This window comes from Amaranthus tricolor, chromosome 15 (genome assembly GCF_026212465.1).
Source record: "Amaranthus tricolor cultivar Red isolate AtriRed21 chromosome 15, ASM2621246v1, whole genome shotgun sequence".
Classification (NCBI taxonomy): domain Eukaryota; kingdom Viridiplantae; phylum Streptophyta; class Magnoliopsida; order Caryophyllales; family Amaranthaceae; genus Amaranthus; species Amaranthus tricolor.
The window spans coordinates 19762279-19785982 of NC_080061.1; the positions used below are offsets into that span (position 1 = coordinate 19762279).

A 23704-nucleotide genomic window follows, 5' to 3' on the forward strand; every position below is an offset into this window, starting at 1 on the left:
ACTAATTAAATTAAATACTCAAATAATTAATTAAATTAAATAATTATATTTTTTTTCGATATTTTAACGGGATGTTACAGACTACCCCCTTAAAAAAGTTACGCCCATGTAACTTGCACAAAGTCACAAAACAAGGGACTCCGACACGTAAACCCAAATTAAAAACACCGACTTAAAACACAACAACAATAAGGTTTTTGTTTTATCTATTTTTTTTTCAAAAAAATTCGCGCGAAATTCTATCGCCCGCTAACCACCACCCCCCAAAAAGAAGTTACGTCCCCGTAACTTTACTAACCTGGAAAAGATGTGGATATTTTTCACGCATGAAGGTTTTGGTTTCCCAAGTAGCCGCCTTGCGCTCATGATTTTCCCATAATACTTTCACCATTATGATATCCTTTCTGCGAGTACTACGGACTTTTGTATCTAGGATGTGAACAGGTTGTTCCGAATAAGATAAAGTCTCATCAAGCTCCACGATCTCAGGATCCAAAACATGCGATGCCGCAGCAAGATATCTTTTTAGCTGGGACACATGGAAGACATCATGAACTTTCTCCAAAGAGTTGGGGAGAGCTAACCGATAGGCCAGCTTACCCACCCGTTCCAAAATTTCATAAGGGCCGATGAACAAAGGACTTAATTTTCCACTAGTACCAAAACGAACCACCCCACGCATCGGCGATATCCTCAACAATACTTGTTCTCCTACTTCAAAATCTTCCGGACGTCGTTTCAAATCGGCATAAGACTTTTGACAATCCTATGCCGCCTTCATCCTATCTCTAATCAACTTTACTTGTTCTATCATTTGAAGTAACAATTCGGGTCCTAAAGCAGCTACTTCGGTGAAATCGTCCCAAAATACCGGGCTTCGGCAACGACACCCACACAAAGCTTTAAATGGAGTCGTCTGGATTGTTGCTTGATAGCTATTGTTATAAGAAAACTCCACCAGATCCAAATGCTCATCCCACGACCCTTGCCATTCCTGGGCAATAGCGCGTAACATGTCCTCTAAAATCTGATTTGTTCTCTCCATTTGTCCATCATTCTGCATGTGAAAAGACGTACTATGCAATAGTGTAGTCCCCATAGCCTGTTGTAAAGTCTTCCAGAAATGTGACAGATAACGAGTATCCCTATCTGACACAATTGTACGGGGTACCCCATGAAATCGTACAACATACTTGATATATGCACGAGCCAACTGTTCCATCTCCCAACGACAGTTCATAGGAATAAAACGTGTTGATTTTGTCAGACAATCCACTATGACCCATAGAGCATCATTACCCGACTGCGTTCGAGGCAGCCCCACAATAAAGTCCATTGATATATCATCCCACTTCCACACCGGTATCTCCAAGGGTTGAGGCAAACCACCCGGTCGTCTATGCTCGCTCTTAACCTTCTGACAAGTCAAGCAGTCGAAACGTACTCAGCGATATCTTTCTTCATCCCCGACCACAAAAACATAAGCTTAAGATCCTGATACATCTTATCACCCCCAGGGTGAACGGAGATTTTCGAAGTATGAGCTTCATCCAAGATACGTTCTTTCAAGGTCGGTTCTCCCATCGGCAAACACCATCGGCCTTTAAACCTCAAACTTTCATCCTCATGAACGGAAAATCCTTCCGCTTTTCCCTCATGAGCTTGATCCTTTAACTTCACAAGTTTAGGATCCTTATCTTGTCAACTCAGTATTTCCTCGAAAAACGAGGGTTGAATAGCCAACGCACTTAAGGAATGCCGCAATTCGCCTTCCCGAATGACTTCCAACTTTAATTTAGCAAGTTCTCGACTTAACTCCTCGACTCCCCTCAAAGCAGCTAGCGTATGACTAGATTTTCGACTTAAGGCATCCGCAACCAAATTAGCTCGCCCCTCATGATAAACGAACTCCAAATCGTAATCGGTCATCAGTTCCAACCACCAGCGTTGTCGCATGTTCAGGTCACTCTAGGTGTAGAGATATTTTTGACTCTGATGATCAATGAAGATTCTGCACTTGACTCCATACAGATAATGCCGCCATATCTTGAGAGCAAAAATGATGGCAGCCAATTCCAAATCGTGAGTAGGATGATTAACCTCATGTGTCTTCAATTATCGTGAAGCATACGCGATCACTTTACGATCTTGCATTAGCACACATCCCAAACCCTTCTTTGACGCATCATTGTAAACCGTATAATCCAATATAGGGTCAGGCAAAGTAAGAACAAGGGTCGTAGTTATTTCCTTATTGGTCACAAAGGCCTGTTCACACTCATCAGACCACTCAAACTTCTTTTCCTTCTTCATCAGCGAAGTCATCGGTTGAGAAATACGTGAAAAGTCTTTGACGAACCACCGATAATACCCCGCTAAACCCAAGAAACTACTTACCTCTGTGACATTCTTCGGTGACGTTCAGCTTCGCACCGCCTCTATCTTTACTGGATCCACAGAATCACCCTCCTTAGACACAAAGTGACCTAAAAATGACACCTTCTCCAACCAAAATTCACACTTTGACAACTTCGCATACAACTTATGTTCTCGAAGAGTCTGCAACACCATACTTAAATGATCTTCATGTTCAACCTGATCTTTGGAATAGACCAATATATCATCGATGAAGACCACTACGAACTTATCCAAATATGCACTAAACACCTGATTCATCATACACATAAACGCGGCCGGGGCATTTGTTAACCCAAAAGGCATTACGGTGAACTCAAAGTGCCCCTACCGTGTCCTAAAAGCCGTTTTATGGATATCCCCTTCCGTGATTCTCAACTGGTGATAACCCGACCTTAAATCTATCTTTAAGAATATCCCAGCTCCCCTTAACTGGTCAAACAAATCATCTATTCGGGGTAACGGGTATCTATTCTTAGCTGTCACCTTGTTTAGCTCTCTATAATCAATGCATAGCCTCAAGCTACCATCTTTCTTCCTTACGAATAACACAGGAGCACCCCAAGGCGATATGCTGGGTTGAATGTACCCTTTTTAAAAAATTTCTTCAAGTTGAGACTTCAGTTCCTCCATCTCCTTTGGGGCCATGCGATACGAGGCCTTCGAAATTGGTCCCGTTCCGGGCACCAAGTCAATCGTGAAATCAATTTCCCGTTGAGGTGGCATGCCGGGAATCTCTTCAGGAAATACGTCCACGAACTCCCTCACGTCTGCGATGTCGTTAGGGTTTACTTCCTTCTTCCCCTCCTGACTGATATGACACAAGTACAAGGGATGTCCTTGTCTCACTAGTTTTTTGTAACTCCAAGACTGACACTAGATTCGACTTTGGTCCTTTGGAATACTTCCTATAACTAACACTTTCTCCAAGAGGTCCCACCAATAACACTCTTTGTTCCCTACATTCAATTGTAGCCTTGTGTTTTCCCAACTAATCCATCCCCAAGATCACATCTAAACCTTCAATATCCAGCACAAACAAGTCACTAGGGAAAATAACCCTCCCAATTTTCAAGGGTATGCCCTTATAAAGTCTATCACATCAATACAATTTCCCTGATGGAACAGCCACAGTATATGACACACTTTCAATAGTTTCTAAATTCAACTCCTCTATTCTACTTTTTGCAAGGAAAGAACAAGTTGCACCCTAATCAAACAACACATGTACAACTATAGAACGAATGGTGAACGTACCTGTAACCACATCCGCTACTTGCTCAGCTTCCCTTGAGTTGATTGCAGATACTCACCCACCAGTTGTTATTACATTCGTTCCCCCGTGCTAATTTCCCACACGTTGTAACCCAGAATTCTCAATTCGATTCCCTTCCGTTTGACCTTGTCCCTCGTTGAACTGACGTTGAAATCTCTGGCCACCGTTACTATGACTACCTCCCCCGAACTGTTGATCATCTTGTCTTCCAAGATTGTTTTGATTTTGCGGTTGAACCTGACCTCCCGGCTGATGATCTCTTCTCCCCTTCTTTGTATAACATTCATACTCCCTATGTCCCTTTTTGTGGCAGAAATTGCACTCAACCAACATCCCTTCACAATCCTTCCTAGGATGATTTTTATTACACCTCCTAAAAAAGTACTTTCTCTCCTTACCATCGCTATCAAATAAGGGCTTAGAAACCCTCGCTTCACCTCTAAGTCCAGCATTAAAATTTGAATTATTCCCTTGAAACTCTCTAAAAAATCTTTGGTTTCTTATGGTGAAAGTTTATCTGTGACCCGGTGGTCTGACTACCCATCTCCCTTCTCTTTTAAGTAATATTAGCTTTTTCCTTATCCTTCTCTTTTCCTCGAAATGTTCCCTATTTGAGCTGCTCGTTTATACATCTACTCTAGTGTGCTGTAACGATCACTTTCGATGTGCTTCTGAATATCAAAAGATAAACCCAGTTCGAAACGTTGCATCTTCTTCTCCTCGGTGGGTACATCATCAGGACAATACTTGAGGTACTCCATGAACTTATGGTAATACTCGTCTACCGTCAGATTACCCATCTCGAATCGAGCGAACTCGTTCGACTTATCCTTCCTCACATGTAACGGGTAAAACTTATCCCCTATAGCTCTCTTAAACATATCCCATCCTAAAAACCCCTCAGTCTGCTCTAGTAATCCCGCCTTATTAATCGCCCACCAATAATCAGCCTCCCCAGTCAAATAGAAAGCGGCTTCGTTGACCTTTAACTCCTCCGGGCATTCTACCACATCAAAAAGTTTGTCAAACTCTCTTAACCAATTTTCAAGCTCTGACTGTTCTCCTTTACCATCAAAAGGTGATGGCTTATTATAACTAATCCTCTTACTCATCTCAGAGGCTTGTTCAGAAAGTGATCTAACTCTTGGTGCGTTAAACTCTGTTAACGCCTTAACCAAGTCCCTTAAGGTACGGTTGGTATTGTTCTTAGAGAGTCTTTTCCTTGAAATAGGAGGCATTTTCTGCATATGAAGTAAAAGGTACTATAAGAATATAAACTGACATCATTTTTCTATAATTTTGAAACTTTAACAATTAGAAAGGAACCACAATTAATCATTCAACTCCCAACCAATACCACATATTATATAACACGCATAAGACTAGTACTAAAAGAACTCAAAAATACTATACTACTTTTATTAATTTTTCATTAATTTTTTTTTTCCTCCATACAAAAAAAAGCCTTCATAAAAAAAATTATTACATCGGGTCACCTTACTCTAAAGCTTTCATGAAAGAGTGTAAAATAAAAATAAGGAATAAATATCTAGTGCCTAGAGTCTCTGAAATCTGAACGCTTATCGTACACCGTGGGGTTGAAGTCTTCATCGTCTTCATCTCCTCCAAAATCACTGCTTAAATCCAAAGCTGCTTCCTCCATAGCATCATCATCACTCCCAGACTCTGGATTGTACAGTGGTGCTTCCTCTGGGTCCTCCTCAGGGTCCTCTTCATCAGACCACCTCCTAGAAAACTCATCCCCGTACCCATACATATCATAGTCGAACCTCCAATCCTCTTCCTCCTCTTCCTTTCCACTTGAAATTTCAATAACTGTAGGTAGTTCTCGCCTAGGCTCCCACATCTCAAGGTCACTCTCCACTTCTGACTCCCATTACAAGACACTTCTTGGACTATGGCTCACTGGTAAAGGGTTCTCTACATCCTCCATCCTTACTTCCTTATAGAGGAGGTTGGGTCCCATTACAACGGGGTTGATAGGTTCCTCTAGAGGGGGTTCAGGTAAGATTTATTCTCCAGGTTCTTCCCCTCCCAAGGGCTCTTCCTCTTACAAGGGTTCTTCTCCTCTTACAAGGGTTCTTCCTCTTCCATGGGTTCCGCCTCTTCCAAGGGTTCCTCCTCTTCAAAGGATTCCTCCTCTTCTGAGGATTCCCCCTCTTCTAAGGGTTCTCCTCGACTGGTTTAGGCAAAGGTTTCTCTATATAGTTTACCCCACTAGGTTCCCCTCGTGGTTCTTCAACTCTTGCTCTAGTTGTAGATAGGTAATGAAGCTTATTGAGGTCCAATTCTAAGTCATAACACACCCTATTCGCTTTTGTTTTAATCATATACATACGTTCTCTAAAATCTTGGACACTATCATTATCCCGTACCCTCCATATATCTAAGTTAGAGACTTCCCTCCAAACCGTCTCTAGGTCAAAATTCGGTGCACCACTTGTCTCTCTGGGGGTTTGTGGGTCCATAGGTGTCTTTCCTTTATCCATATGTCCTGATTACAAAACAAGAAAGAAAAGAAAATATAAATATCACATCACAATCTCTGACACACGTTTAACAACAGTCTAATTCCACACTAAGTAGCCTTATTGACTCAAATACATAACATACATTACAAGATCACATTTAGACCATTTTCATCCCAAATGACTATTCACCCAACACTCTACTAAGGTCGATTATTTCTTTATCATTTTAAATACGTTAGCTCTGATACCAATTGTAATAGTCCAGGTTAAAGTGAACTAGGTAAATTCACACAAATAAAATAGTAATTTCGGACATTAAATTAAACCACTTCTAGGACCGATGACGTTCTAGTGATAAAGAAATAAAATAGTAATGACGAAATAACAAGACAGCAGAAGTCTAAAATTACAACTTGAGAACCTATTGGCCTCTTCAAACCAAATACAATCCAATTCAAAATGTACTTACTGAGATAAAAATATTTTAGTTTGGATGGATAAAAGTCTAATAGTAATTTCGGCACGATAGTCAGCTCGACTATAGTTTCTATTAGAAGAGTCCTCACACACTAGTCCCCACCTGCAAGTCAACCTACTAGTCGTCGAATGACAACATTATAGCAAGTTCCAAAGCACATAACAATACACGTCAGAGACAACATACAATGTATTATATGAGTTACACACAAGTAATGAGTTCATCCTAGCATGCGAAGGCTCTATTAGTTAAATGTCACGTTTGACTTTCCAAACCCCAACTTATGTCGTTGCCCTTCCAGTTCAGGTCGACAGAGTATTCTCAAAATTTTGGAGGAATACACAAGGGAGAGCTAATCCCAAGGCAACATCCGACCTAAGACGTTGCCCGTCCTGTTCGGGTCGTCAAAGGCAAAAGTATGCATACCCCCATGGTTACCGTAATGATCCAAACTTCCATGGGAACAATAACAATGATATCCCAATTCTTATTAAATAGCCCCATTTGGGTAACTACACAACCATCCTCAAATTCCAATTTAAAACTCTTTACAAATTATTTTGGGAGTCTAAATCTTACGTGATAAACCACATCACAATATAAAATGAGTACAACAATATAAAATGAGTACAACATTACTTTACATGACCAATTAGAATTGTATGGTCTAAGCTTGTACCTTAGTAGCATGGTTAAAGCAACTCAAGCGCTTCGCGATTTGAATCTCAACCTCTTATGAATCGAGGTCTTAAACACAACACACATACAAAAATCACGTATTAGTACGTGTTTACACATTTAATCCACTCCACACCATTAAGGCACTACTAAAACTTTATAATTTTAAATGATTTCACCCAAATTTCAAAAATTCCAAAATTTAAAATCTAACCAGTAATTTAAACGGCCATTTTGGAAGTTTAGAAAATTCAAACGAAAAATCCAACTTCACCACTATGTCCGGAAGGCATCAATTCCCTTAGGTACCAAATTTTATAATTTCTAACATCCATTTGCCATTTTTAATTAATTTTTGCGTTTAACGAGTTTTGAATACAACGGATAAGTGAAACAACAACAAAACACACTCGACATCTCGGATCGGGGCGCGACTACCGAGACAGTAGTTGTTGTCTCGTTATTTTTAATATATATATTTTTTATTATTATTTAAATCATTAAATCCCATTAATCTCATTCTTATAATTACATGACTAAACCACAATATATACAAACCCACAATCACTACTACTAATTGAATCTCAATAGTGAACCAACCAAAACTCTTAACACTAAGACAACTCAATATATATATACATCTACTCATATACAACACTTCATTATAATGAAGACATGAGAAATCATCAAATAAAAAATATTCCCATAACTCATAAATCAATTTTTTTTCCTGTTAACATAAACGAAAAGTCATGATCTCATAAGTTGTGATAATTAAATAAAATAAATCGACAATACTAATTCTCTTAACAAATTAAGATTTTGTTAGAGAATCATAATCGAAAAAAAAACAACTTTTTCAATCAAAATATATAAACACAATCCTTCAAGCAAATTAAATTTTGCTAAAGGATTTTGAACTCATGAGTGACTATATAAATTGACCCATATATTTTTATTCCTTCTAACAAATTAAATATAAATTTTTGTTAAAGAAATGTGTAATGTATGAAAATAACCAAAATAAAAACTAAGAACAATAAATCTTTTTATACAAATGAAAAAACAAAATTTTGATTAAAGAATTAAAATTTGAAAACTTACAATTGCAAGGATTGAAGATTGAATTATACAATTGAACACCCAAAAACTCAACTTAAGAATTTTCCCCAATTTTCCTCTCAATACTACACTTTGGCCAAAAATTTTGAAGCAAATGTGAAGAAAAATTTCTGATTTTTTTGTGAGTCAAAAGTCCAAGGTCATTAGCTTAATTAACCTCCTTAATTCCATTCCTTAAGCCTAAAAAAATTACCCCCCTTAATTAGCATTAAGGGAGGAGTTACAAACTCCCCAAAAGCCACTCCACAACAAGCTCCCCTTTCCCAATTTTTTTTTAATTAATAAATTAATTGTTCGGTTTAACTGGTAGACGAAAAGCCGTTACGTGATAAACTTGTTACGCGATACCACGCGCGTACCACTTAGATAATTAATAAATCAAATAACTTATTAAATTAAATAATCAAATAATTAATTAAATTAAATAATTATATTTTTTTGATATTTTAACGGGGTGTTACAGTATGTCCTGAAATTTGCCCGCGTGACATCATAGTCAAAGATTGTCAAAATAAGCTAATCATGGAAGAGCTTAATTATGATAAGGAATCTTTGAAAACTGAACTTCATAAGTTACTCCCATTGATGAGTGAAGAGCAAACATTGGTATACAATGATATTACTAAAGCCATTGAAAAAGGTACAGGAGGTGTTTATTTCCTATACAGACAGGGTGGGAAAGGCAAGACATTTATGTGGAAGATATTATGTGCATGTTTAAGATCGAAGGGTGAAATTGTCCTTCCTTTTGCGTCAAGTGGCATAGTAGTATTGTTACTTACTAGAGGTAGAACTGCACATTCACGATTTGGGATACCCATTAATGTTAATGAAGATTCCATGTGTAGAGGTATAGAACCTAATAGTCAGTTGGCAGAACTCCTTAAAAGAACCAAGCTAATAATATGGGATGAGGCCCCAATGACTCACAACCATTGTTTTGAAGCTCTAAATAGGAGTTTGCGTGATGTCATTCATTGTCTAAATGGTAAGCCATCTGAGTTGAGCTTCGGCGGCAAAGTTGTTGTATTTGGTGGTGATTTTAGGCAAGTTTTACCGGTGATACTGAAGGGTACGAGACAAGATATAGTATTTTTCGCTCTCAATTATTCACATATTTGGAACAACTGCAAAGTATTACGTCACGAAGAACATGCGACTACGACCGAAATTGTCTAATGTAGAAGAACTACGAGATTTCGCAGATTGGATCCTCAGTGTTAGGGATGGAAAGTTCGGAGGACCTAACGATGGAGAGGTAACTATAGATATACTTGGAAAATCTGTTAATAAAAGAGGCATCTGATCCAATAGCTACAAATGTTAATTGTATATATCCTCAAAATTAAGAGAGGTCAATTTATAGTTCTTACTTTCATGAGCGAGCAATATTGGCGCCAACAAATGAGATTGTTGACAAAGTAAATGAACATATTTTGTCACTTATCTCTAGAGAAGAAAGATTGTACTTGAGTTCGGATTCAATAAACAAATCTGAAGGGAACTATGGAACCAACGATAATGCCTTTTCAATTGAATTTCTCAATTCAATATGCGCATCTAGTGTTCCAAACCATAGGTTACTATTAAAAGTTGGTATGCCAATAATGTTGCATAGAAATATGGATCAATCAGCAGGCTTATGTAATAGAACACGCTTATTGGTAGATCGTCTTGGGGAACAAATTATACAAGCGATTGTTATATCAGGATCTAACATTGGTTATAAGGTATTCATTCCCAGGATTACACTTACATCTTCAGATAGCTCTAAGATACCAATTGCTATTCAAAGAAGGCGATTCCCTGTTTCTTTTTATTTTGCGATGACTATCAATTAAAGCCAAGGAAAAACATTATCCCATGTTGATTTGTTCCTACCTAAGCCTATTTTTAGTCATGGAAAATTTTACGTCGCCATTTCTAGAGTGACTAGTAGGAAAAAACTAAGAATTATCATATACGACAAGGATGGTGAAATTAGTCATCGTACTGAGAATGTAGTATATAAAAAGGTATTTGAAAACCTATAAACTCTTTATTAACAGCCTATTTTGTGTTTCTTTATATTTAATTCTTTTTTAATTACAATATACATATGTAAATACTTTATTAAGCACCTTCATTTAATATTTTCATTCGTCTAATTTCATTAAAATATTAACGTAGTAAAAATTTCATTACGATTTTCGGTCATGGTTTCTAAATCATAACCATTTTGGCGTACATCTTTGAAACTTATGAGATTTCGTCGAGATATACTCGAATATAAAGCATCATGAATTGCTAGTTTTGTCCCATTTAGAAGTATTATTTGAGCTTTTCCATATCCTTCTATTAGTTTGGTAGTTCCAGAGATTGTGTTGAACATCTGCTTTCACCATCTTTAACTCAGAAAAATATTATTTGCGCTTTAGGATAGTGTGAGTTGTTCCACTATCTAGGAGGCATTGATATTTGAACCCATTTTCAAACTGACCTATATCTTCATATTAAATAAATAGATATTAGTTAAAATAAAATTTCATTAACATTAGATAATATCAATACATAAAAAATATTGCACATAAAAAGGAAATACAATTAAATAAGCATCACAACATTGTTAAGAAAAATTCAAATATCTTCGGCATTATTTGTTTTCATTTTCATCGCCATTTAAATAAAAGTCTAAGAGATCAAGATTAGGCATTGACGTACTTGCTTTATTAAAAGGATCAAGATATGTTGTTTTTATTATGGGAATACATTATCGGTGGATGGAGAAAGGGGAAAGAGGGTTTTTAATGTAAAGAGTAAAGTTGAAAGGATAAGAGGTGTGTGGTAAAAAAATTGGGGTAATCCGTTTTTATAGAGGGTGATCCCAAATTCTACAATATACTATATTAATTTATGTGTACTTAAAAAAATACATAAAGTAAAAGGTAAATGAAAAAAATGCACATAGATATAAATGCAAATACAACAAATAAAAATGCTCATAATAAAATATACAAGAATGAAAAAAAAAATGTTAACCGTCCATTTAGGCGGTAAAAGAAAAACAATTAGCTAACCATATAGGCGGTTTAAAAAATAATAACAAAAGAAATAAATAGTTCTAACCGTCCATTATTGAGGCGGTAAAAAAATAGTTAACCAACCATATAGGCGGTATAAAATAAAAAAATAATAACAAAAGCAATAAAATGTCCTTGCCATCCATAAAGGTGACGTATTGTCCAATAAATTATTTTATGAGTTATTTGTCTTACAACATTTAGTACTTGTTTCTCCCTCATCATCTTTAGTTCTTTTATTACTTGATGTGGGTTTATTTTCAGTTGATGTTGTTGGAGCATTATTAGTTGGTTGTCTTGGTGAATTATTTGTTGGTCGTACTGGTCGAATATTAGTCGGTGGGACTAGTGAATTATTAGTTGGTCGTATATATGAATTACGAATTGGTGGTACTGGTGTACCATTAGTATCATTGGGATTATTATGTAGGAGCTGATTTAAATCAGTCCTTATCGGGTTTTAGTGAAGGGTATGGAATTATGTTCAATTATCAAATATAAAAATGTGTTAGAAACACCTTGGATGACGATGTTGATACCATTTGATTGTTGGTTCATTTGTGGTACCATTAAAAAAATGTTTAATTAGGTTTAAAAAATATTTACCTTCTTTATTATTAAGGGTAAAGCTGGTTCTGATAACGTGGTAAAACTTAGAGAGATAAGAAGAAAATAGAATGAGTAAAAAGATTTTTACTCATTGGTGTCATTTCTACATGGGTGAACTTCTATATTTATAGGCAAGTTCTACCTACAATTACATTGACTTCATTCACATTAGGGTAAATCTATTAATTACCTTTCACATTATATTTCCACATGTTCTTATTATTATATGTTTTTTTATGTTTTTTTCTTTAGTACTCCATTTTTTATTTGTTGTGTGTTTTGGAATGTACCATAAACTCTTTTTTTTTATTGTTTATGTTCAAAGTAAGTTCACATTTTTATTAGGTTATAGATTTATCAAAACCTAATTGTTTTTTGATGTTTTTTGTTCACATTTTAGATTAATTTACCCTAAGTTGTGGACTATTGAGTTGGGTTTGCTTTATTGTGTTAGTTTGTTTTTTGATTTGTTGAACAAAAAAATCTGATTAAGGTTTCTTAATTTTTATTGAGTAACATCAATGCTTGATTGTGGGATGAAATCTCAGTGATTCTTTGATGTTGTAAATATTGGGGCTTTTTCAAATTTTAGGGCTTCTCAATGACTTCTTTGGAAATTGGAAGAAAGAGGTACACAATCTGTTGAAAAAACAGGTATTTTTTTCCAATTGATTCCTTATTTTTTTGCATTTTGGTTTTTGATGTTTTTCAGCTGCAACTTCCATAATGTGCACAAATTAGAATGTGTATATGAGGTTCAGCTATATGTGCACAAATCAAAATGTGTATATAAATCAAAAATATATACCTTTTAAAACAACACAGAATCTAAATTTGAACAAAAATACAATTCAAGAAATCAACTTAACTAGAGTAACAGTGGTTAAAATATATACCTCAGTGTAGGAGATTTAAACCCATTGTCTCAAAATGACACACCATTGTTTACGAGAAGTTAATTAAGCTAGTAAAAAATTCACATTTTCAGGCTTGATACATTGAATAAGTAAGATTTTCCCTAAAACATTTAAAGTAATGAATGAGTTGGAAAGAACAAAAGAATGAGGCCATGGATGTGTGCAAGGATAAATAAACTGATATGCAGCGGAAATTGGCTAAAAGTAAAGCACGTGAAGGGGAAAAGTAGAGATCATTGAAGATTCTTGAGGATACTCAATAGTAAATGAGAACGATGATGTATTAGAGTTCGAACAATGTGTTTCAAACTCCAATATTGCCAAGATCGAATGTATGAAGTTTAGTGACAAACAAATTACGTTATCAATGATATCGATGTTTGTAGGAGAAAGTAAAGCAATAAAACGACACAAAAATTTAACGAGGTTCACCAGACTAAGGCTACGTCCTCCGGTGTGTAGTATCTCTTATATTATCATATGGAGAATTACAATAGAAAAGAGATATAGGCTAGTGTTTGGCTTCAGGTATATTTTGTGGATGATTACAATGTGAATGAGAGCTCTCTATTTATAGGAGAGATCACACTAAGTAACATTAAGTACATTAACACTATGAATAAATGATAATGAAACATCTCCAAGAACTTGAAGAGTCAAAAACAGCATCTTAGGAGCGTCAGAGACATCGCTCGACCAAAGTAGAGGCTCGCTCGGTTAAGCAACCTGGTCGAGCGGGCTGCAGGAAGTTTTTGGTTACATTCTATCTGCTTGCTCGACCCATTCTAAAGCTCGCTCGGTCGAGCGAGCTGGTCGAGCGGCACTTCAGAGGGCTTTTGACAGTATTGCTCGACTTGCATAGTAGAGCATCTTAAACCTTTGAACTTCTTCATTAGGTCCCATAACTTCCATGAATAACTCATACTTCATTACCTCATTAATCCATACTTTAATCATCATCATAAACCACAAATATTAAGACTTATCTTAATACACCCTGAAAACGACGACGTATTAGAGTTCGAACAATGTGTTTCAAACTCCAATATTACCAAGATCGAGTGTATGAGGTTTTGTGACAAACAAATTACGCTATCAATAATATTGATGTTTGTAGGAGAAAATAAAGCAATAAAACGACACAAAGATTTAACGAGGTTCACCCAATTAAGGCTACGTCCTTCGATGTGTAGTATCTCTTATATTATCAAAAGGAGTTCAAAGAACTCTCAAATATGGAGAATTACAACAGAGAAGAGATATAGGCTAGTGTTTGGCTTGGGGTATGTTTTTTGTGGATAATTACAATGTGATTGAGAGCTCTCTATTTATAGGAGAGATCACACTAAGTTACATTAAGTACATTAAAGCTATGATTAGATGATAATGAAACATCCCTAAGTACATGAAGAGTCATAAAACAACATTCTAGAGTATCAGAGACTTCGCTCGACCAAAACAGGGGTTCGCTCGGTCGAGTGACTTGGTCGAGCGGACTTCAATAAGCTTCTAGTTGCATTCTGTCTGCTCGCTCGACCCAACCTGGAACTCGCTCGGTCGAGCGGCTCTTCAAAGGCTTCTGACAGTATTTGCTCGACTTGCATAGTAGAGCATCTTGAATCAACCTTTCCACTTCTTCATTAAGTCCCATAACTCTCACACTTCATTACCTTATTAATCCATATTTAATCACCATCATAAATCAATCATCAAAACTTAACTTAATACACTCACATTAACACATTCATGGGATTCCATCCCAAAGATCACACATGAATGCACCTCATCAAATGTGCACTCAAGTCACACCAATCACAACACACCCATTCATGACATACTTATGGGATTCCATCCCAAGATTCACCATGAATGCACACACCAAATGAGCACTCAAATCACAACATTCATAACAGTAAAAGAAGAGGGTGTGGGCAAAAAACATGTGTATCATCGACAAATTAAGAAAATGTTGAGCAATGAAAGAGGGAAAAGGAGAATCGTGCGTAGGAAAGAAAGATTTGAGCACTTGAAATCCAATAGCTGCTCCAAGGAAAAAAAATTGAGTTTATGAAATTAGTTAGCAGACTGGAGCAAAACTAAGGAACTGTGAAAAAAATTGATTTCCTGATGAAAATTATTCAAATATCTAAAAATAATTTCTCAAATATCCAAAACCAAAACGATTGATTACCTCAAAAGAATTGCAATGGAGTAGATGATCACTAAGGAAATGGATTACCATAAAAGAAAATTGATTTTCTTGATTCGATAAGCATCCATCTTCTTCATTCGAAGCACACATCAGAAGCAAGGGAGAAGGAACAAAACTGAGTGTATGAGATGATGAATTAAACAAAAGATCAACCCAAAAGATCTGCAAAAATAGAAAGAAAAAATATCAATCAAGACAACCTAAAACTTAAAAATGTCAAAAATTAAGCAACACCCAGATAATTCAAATAAAATCATAATAAATTCATGCCAACATACAATCAACGACCACTGAAAAACAACAATGTTGTCGTAAAAATTCATATCAGACAAAGCTTTAACTTCAATAAATATTTCCCAATATAAACTATAAAGTGATGTTTTAAGTTAACTGACAAATGATTTTAAAGGCAACGATTTTAGATGCAATTGAAATATAACATACCAGGTGAGAATGAGATGATGAGAAGAAATTGAAATAGACTTTCAATTGCTTAAATCACAAATTGTATGTCGAAAATGGACATAAAAACATGTTGAATTTCTTGTTTCTTCGAGAAATTACCCAAGAGCAAAGACAGGAGGGACAAATATCATTGTTCATAGATGGAGAGGTAAATTTCTTTGGGATATTTTACCACAAACTAACATATTCAGTGCTCATACCTCTTTGAATCATTTAAAAACTAAAGTATCGCCCTCTCTAGTCTATTTTAAGCAAAATAAATTTTGAAAGCTAGGGTATTAGAGCTCAAAGTATACCCAATTCCTAAGAGTCCACTGTTTAGTAGAGCAATAATAATTGGAGTAAAAATCAGTATGATGTAAGTGGCCATTATATTATCGACAGCAACTAACTCATTTGTCTAACTTATATATTAGTACACCCAATATTCCCCGTAGTTGATCATTAATTGAACAATTTATAAACTTACATCTTAGTCAAAGTCCTTTTATACCGTGTAGTGTAGACACATCTTATTGCTAGAAAGTCCAACTTACTTAATGAAACTAATTCATTTGTCTCTATTTACAAAGCACTCCCAAAATATTGAAGGATAATGTGTTCCAACTTACACAAATATACCAGACACATACACACTCAAGAACTTCATATTAATGTGGTCAAAATGTATGTAATTAACTAATTTATATGTTCATCAGTTTAGATGGCTAGCTCCAAGTAAAGCAATTATTTCATTTGGACATCAAATAAGCATCACTCAATATGAAATCCAAATCCAAAGGATAAAAAGTACGAAAAATTACCCTAAATAATATGAATTTTCACTGATTTCCCAACAATAATACGAGCTTTCAATTAACCATGAATAATACGAAGTTTAACATGTGTTTTCCGCTGACATACCTGACCGGTTTATAACAGGGAGAAACGGTCATTTCCTCATTTCCTTCATCAGCTTCATCGGTTTATACTGGACAGCAGGCTTCATCTCCTTCATTTCCTCACTTTACTCTTCCATTTTAATTACTTGTTCCAACTTCTCAATTTTTTTTTTCCATTTTCATTTTAGCCTCTAAAGTAATTTGATGTTTAACATGTATTCTCCTTCATCATCATCTCAATCTAGAACATCAATTGCAAAAGGAATTCCTTTATGTAAATATGGTGTTCATGCTAAATTACAAGTAGTCAAAAAAGGAACAAGGGTTAGTGAGAGTTTTTATGAATGTGCATTTTGGCCAACAAGTTTATTTTTTTCAATAGCTTTATTTTGTTTTATGTTAATTTTTAATTTCTTTATCAATTAGGGTTTCATGATTTGATTTGAAAAATAGGCACAAGATTGCAAATTTTTTATGTGGGAGAAAGATGTAGAGTATTCAAGTGAAATTTCTTCTTGTTTGGAAGAAGAGAAAGCTATGTTGATTGACAAAATAACGAAATTGAAGGCTAAAAATGCAAAGTTGAAAAAAAGTGAAGCTATGTTGAAATTGAAAGTTGTTGAATATGTAAATGTACAAAAAGCATTAAGTTTTGTACTTGTTGCATCATGGGTTTTATTTATATTGTTCTTATTTATGTTAAGCTAAGTATAAGAATTTGATCATGTAATGGAATTTCATGTATTGAAAATCCAATGTAATGAAAAAGTGTAACCAAGTTTCTTCAATTCAAGAATTATAGCCTCAATCCATACATCTCATAGCAATATTTTCCAAAATGCTTTCCAACAGCACAGTAAAAAATATTTTCAAGAATTACCTTTACACACATAAGCATTCCTTACACACAAAAGTGCTAAAATGTTTTCCAAAATGCAATATTTGAACAATGTTCTAAGCCATAGATTACACCATAATGGTATGCAAAATGACACTTAGTCTTGCAACATCAATTCTTTGTTGTCGGTGCTTGGGTTGATACAATTTCAGTAGGGTTCTTCTTAGGCTTTCCCCTTTTAACAGTAGTGACACCACTCCTTCCGCTTGCACTACCAGTCCTACCCCCTCTACTCCCTTTCTCTGCTCTAATTGTCCTGTTGCCTTTACCCAAGAACTAGGTTGTGAAGACATATTGTGATGGGATAACGCTGGTGTTTTGGTTGCTACATCAAAAATCTTTTTCAGTCTTCCTCTACTTCTCTTCAATGGAGGTGGTTGCTCAATCGCTTTACCCTTTTCCGGACACTTCCTTTTGTTATGTCCAACCTTATTGCAAATGCCACATGTCATTTGAACGCCGTGTCTTGAGAGCTTTCCTGGTTTTTCAGGATTTTCATGCAGATCCTTGATTCTGTTTTTTCGTGGTCTACCAGGAGCAATCTTAATTGGAGGAGGATCGATCGATTTGTCGATTTTAGGCCAATGCCTCTCGCCAATACAAGGATTGATGTTTCCTTCATAGGCTCTTAAATAAGCCTCTCTAGTGTAACACTGATCAACGTATGACTCAACCTCCTTATGCAAGTAAAAAATAGATGCAACTCCATGACAACATGGAATCCCTCTTAAATCTCATTTCCTGCAAGTACAAGTTCTATTTTCAATATCAACCTCTAAAACATCCATATAATGGGCTACTTGGAAACGAGTTGATCTTGAAGGAATGGCAGTGCACTTAGCTGCTTCTTGCTTCTCTGAATCTAACGTTTTTTGTACCTTTGGACATAACAAACCCTTCCACTTCGTCAATGCCTCTTCCTTTTTATCAGTCATCCTCTTCATTGGCATTGATCTAATTTCTTCAAGCATATCTATTAAGTGATGGAATCTAGCATTCATAATGTAATTGTTAAAAGTTTCTACCATATTGCTCAAAATAACATCACACTTTCCTTCTAGTTTGACAAAAGATCTACAAAACAAGTGTGGACCACATTTCTTAAAGGCATCAACAGCAACCGGATTTACGTCCTCCATCTCACTAATTGCTTCCTCAAAATCAGCCAAGTTGTATGCTTTGACATATCTCCAAAACAGTAATTTCATCTCTTTTCCTTTGAATGACTTGTTCCAATTTGCGTAAATGTGCCTAGCACAATGCCTATGTTCTGCTTTTGGAAGGTCCAGCTGAACTGCCCTCAAAATGCTCTGTACAATAAATGAGTATACACAACAGCATATAAATGAGTATACACACAGCTAATCCAGCATATAAATTCTAAAGCTAATCCAGTAGCTAAATGAGTATACACACAGCTAATCCAGCATATAAATGAGTATACACACAGCTAATCCAGCATATAAATGAGTGCAGTAGCTAATCCAGCATATAAATGAGAATACACACAGCTAATCCAGCATATAAATGAGTACACACACAGCTAATCCAGCATATAAATGAGTACAGTAGCTAATCCAGCATATAAATACTAAATCTGTACTATGTTGTATACACAGCAGCAGCATATAACTCAGTATAGTAGCTAAATGGACACAGCAAAGCACTTAAATGATCATTTTGAGTATATAAATGAGTATACACAGCAGCTAAATGGATGTATACACAGCAACCAACTAAATGGATGTATACACAGCAGCAGCACAACAACTAAATGAGTGTAAATCAGTAACTAAATGAGGCACATAGCATAGTATAAAACAGTAGCTAAATGAGTATAAATCAGTATAAATTAGTAGCTAAATGAGTATAAATCAGTATACCTAGTGTTCATCTAATATTACTATCCACTCTTTACTATTATCATGAGGCACACACTTCTTCAATTCAGAAATGAACCATTGCCATGATTCATTATTTTCACCCTCAACAACAGCCCAAGCCAATGAATACATTTGCTCGTTAGGGTCTCTCCCTACTGCACTTAATACATTCCTCCCAAGAATGTTTTTAGAAAACAACCATCAATGCACAATATTTTCTTGCACCCACCAACCCAACCATCTTTAACCCCTTCAAAGAAAATAAAAAACCTTTGAAATGCGGGTGGATTTGTGCTTGGATCAGTAACAACAACAAAGTGGCTATTAGAGTTACTTCGTTCTAAAACCCCAACATAGCTCATGAGCTTCTGATAATGTTGTTTCATGGATCCATGTAACCTCCTATGTGCAGCATACTTAATCTTGTACGCAAAGCCCCTACTAATGATAATTCGAAATTGTTTCCTAACAATATCAACTAGTTCTGCAGAAGGAATGTGTGGCCTTGACTTGAATAAATCAAGTAACTGATCTGCACACCAAGAAGCTTTGAATTGACGATTAGAATCCATGTTTCTTTGACAAGTGTGATGACCATTAACTTTCTTCACAATAAAGGAAGCTCGTGTTTTATCCCAACTAGCATAGAGCTTAAAAGGACAACCATCAATACACCTAACACCAAGCTTATTCAACTTAGACTTGTCACTCAAATAAAATTTTACATTTCTTCCATGATGAATTGCATACTTCTTTACCGCCTCCTTAAATTCAACTGGGGTGTTAAAAACTTGCCCAACAATCCATTTGAACTTCCTAAAATTGGTCCAATCATAAACTCCAGTAGTTGCATCATCAGCTTCATCATCACTATTTTCATTGTGTGTTACTACACTCACCCAATTTCAAAACAGAATCCCCCACTTTCTCTAGTTCGTCGAATGACAATGACAAATCTTGACTTTGCACAAGCTCCTCCGAAATTTATCTTCTTCTTCCTCCTCATACGATAGCTCATAATCAAAATCTTGTGAATCATCCTCCTCAGATGCATCTTCATCACTAACCTTAGCACTATTACCAAAATCTGGCTCATCTTCAGAAAAATCATATTCAAGAGGTATGCAACATTCACTAAGGGATTCTTTTGCCTTAGATGCTCTCTTAGGGGTCAACTTTTTCCTATTCCCAGCATTGGACCAAACTTCACTATCTTCAGTACCACTTTTTGATATTTCTAGAATCAACATCTCATTATCCTTATCATTAACTACATACACAGATAATGCTCTATTTTCAACAGCTATTTTAGACATTTTCCCAACACAAATATCATCGGTAACTCTCTTTAACCCTTCCAAAAACCTAACACCATTAGATAGATGATACCAAAGACAAAACTCATGTTTTACCCCAAGATCCTCCTTTACTATTCCTTCTAACTCAAAAAATGACATCTTATCTAGGTCTATGGAGATGTTTTTGCATATCCCATACACATACTCAAACCCCACAACTCTTTTTTTTAATACCCCATCATACTAAAATTTCAAAGTAATTGAATCATTCAAATTAGCCTAAAAACAAGCAAAAAAACACTAAATTACATCCATTTTCGAGTGAACAAACGTTTTTAATTAACATCAAACAATAATCATGTATGGATTGAGAAAATGAAAACAAAATTCCATCCATTTTCGAGTAAATGGACACAGAATTTCATCCATTTTCGACTAAATGGATACAAACCCTAATTTTTGGGATTAAAACAAAATTTAGGGATAAATAATGCAATTGAGAAGAATAAACTAACCATGAATGAGAACAATTCCAGCAGCTAATGCGTGAGAACGAGAGAGAAGCAGTGAAATCAGTGAATGTTTGTGAAGAGGGAGAAGCAGCTGATGCGTGAGGAATATGGTACAGCATTTTTCAATTTCTTTTCCTTAATTTTATCCAAAAACAAAAAACAAAAAAAAAGAGCTCAGCACATTTAGCCGGTTACAGGTAAATTAGTATACTAGCGGAAAACACATGTTAAACTTCGTATTATTCATGGTTAATTGAAAGTTCGTATTATTGTTAGGAAATCAGTGAAAGTTCGTATTATTCAGGGTAATTTTTCCTAAAAAATATAGACAACAAAACATTTCACCTATTTGTTTTTTGCTGTAAATTTTAATCTTAAACTGTAGAAATAACAAACCTAGCTAATATGAAAGAAAAACTAACTGAAACCTGGTTCTTGCACTTCATCGAAAGATAGGTTCCATCAAAAAATTTTCAGAAATGTTTTGAGTTGCTCCATGACCAATAAATGTGGAACGCAAAATATATAGAGCTTAAAGTGCCACATATACAAGCAACAATAAAAAATACATTAAATAAAATACCATTTAGACAATACAAAGTAAAGCCAAAAGACTTATAAAAGTTTCAGAAAATGCAATCAGAAATGAACAATTGTTTTAGTTCAAGAGAAATGCCAGGTACATGCACCCGTTCTAACCAACAATAAAATGTCAACCCATTCCATTACCCCAACAAGTCTAAAGATTGATAACATAACCATATTATTACTACCAAAGAGCATTAAAAATAAAACTACGTTCATCCGAATTCCTAATTAATGGTAATCTTACTAATAGTATGAAATGAGAAACATCACAAAAACCAATCAAAAAGAAAAGAAATAACCACTCTAAATCAAGTAGTACTACAATACTGTAATTGGCAATTAATTTAAACTTGATTACATTTGGCTTCGCTAAATCATTTACTAATCAGATTCGTGAACCTTGATGACCACAACCAAATTCAAGCAACCCGATTGAGCAAAAAAAATTCTACAGTGAACCAAATAACAAGAAACAAAAAAACAAGGAAGAAAGATCAAAAAGAACATACCTTTAAAGTTAACAAGGGACATGAACAAACCATCAAAATTTGTTCTTGATTTTCCCGCCTTAACAAACCATCAAAATTTGTTCTTGATTTTCTCTTCCTCGTTTACTTTATTCCTTCATCAAACTTAAGCTTTCAACCAAAAAAATATTGAAGAATTTTATCCACTTTTTCAAGGAAAAAGTAAATATTAAATCTTTACATATAAACTGAATAAAAGGTCACTTTAACCACATTTGAATCATGATAGATCAGAGAATTCAAAAATCAAAATCCACTTTTAACAAATTAATTTTTACCAAACATATCCACAAAATCCAACTTAAATAGTTGGCATATCAATGAATATAATACTTCAAAGGTCAAACCAACCAATAGTCATTTGTTAACAAAAATGGTCAATTAAAATAGAAGTTTATTATTTCGAATAGGGTAATGTCGTTGCATATCCCGCTAAGGTAATAGCTATTAATGACATTAGATTAATAAAATAACATGTATTTAATTATATACTTGTATGAAATTAATATGCAAGCTAAGCCTAAGTTATAGTATTTTTGCCATATCTAATTAAATAGATGTATTACTTAGGTTTGCAAAATTTCCAAAACAAGAGAAAGAAAAATGCACTAACTGTAAGCAATGCAAGAGGCAAGTCTAGCAAAGACAGAGCAAAGTAGAGATGAATTCAGTAATGTAAACCATAGTTGAGGACCACCTGAATGAATCATCAAATCTTCCAAAAGCAATTGCCATCACTCTTAATTAATTAAACACTAATTAAAGTTTATGAAAGAAATCTAAAAAGATGATAGAGAAACACTAAAAATGGCTTTTAGACAGTGCGAAAGCCTATCTACATCACTTCTTTAAATAGAAAGCATGATCTAATATAATAATAGTCCAATTTATTATTTTGCAGTTCTACGAGTGGTTTGTTATTTAAAATTGATCTGATTAAGAGAAAATGCTTTTGACTCGACTCGATCAATAAAAATCAAATTAGAATGTCAAAATGTTTAGATACAACATGAAACTGATATAATTAACAACAAACCGAGATATTATACTCGAAACATACTCATTTTCAACGCGTGTGCATTTCACATATGTATAACCATCTCAAAAATTTTCAATCTCCAAACAACAAAGCATACTTCATACCTAACAAAGCAAGCAATGATGGACCCAAATAAACACACATACCAGGTGAAGTTGTCCACAATCGTTGCCAATTAAACCAATGCAATATAATTTTTGAGTACTTCGTCACCATTGCCAATAAATGCTTTTTTGGATCCCACTTTCCCAATTTTATCTAATCAAACACATTAAATAATCAAATTCTATAATAAATAATTTATCAGTCAATATCAAATTCAATAAAATTAAAAATTAAATTGATTCAAACTATT

At 35.0% G+C, this 23704-nt stretch overlaps 2 protein-coding genes across 8 annotated transcripts; both read right to left on the reverse strand.

Annotated features, from left to right (window-relative positions):
* Positions 1-274: 274 nt before the first annotated feature.
* LOC130801133 (uncharacterized) lies at positions 275-682 on the reverse strand. The gene has a single exon (XM_057664899.1). The coding sequence runs from the start codon at positions 680-682 to the stop codon at positions 275-277; it is 408 nt and encodes a 135-aa protein (XP_057520882.1).
* Positions 683-5185: 4503 nt separating this feature from the next.
* LOC130801612 (uncharacterized) lies at positions 5186-16070 on the reverse strand. 7 transcript variants are annotated; one of them, XM_057665490.1, is made up of 3 exons: positions 15703-16070; positions 15238-15420; positions 5186-6206 (listed from the first exon to the last, which is right to left on the reverse strand). In XM_057665490.1, the coding sequence occupies exon 3, from the start codon at positions 5556-5558 to the stop codon at positions 5241-5243; it is 318 nt and encodes a 105-aa protein (XP_057521473.1). In that variant the 5' UTR covers positions 5559-6206; positions 15238-15420; positions 15703-16070; the 3' UTR covers positions 5186-5240. The 7 variants fall into 7 exon arrangements, 1 of the variants encoding a protein (XP_057521473.1); XR_009039647.1 differs by lacking the exon at positions 5186-6206 and adding an exon at positions 9095-10940 and having other exon boundaries at positions 15703-16063; XR_009039648.1 differs by lacking the exon at positions 5186-6206 and adding an exon at positions 9095-10946 and having other exon boundaries at positions 15286-15420; positions 15703-16061.
* Between the last annotated feature and the right edge of the window lie 7634 nt (positions 16071-23704).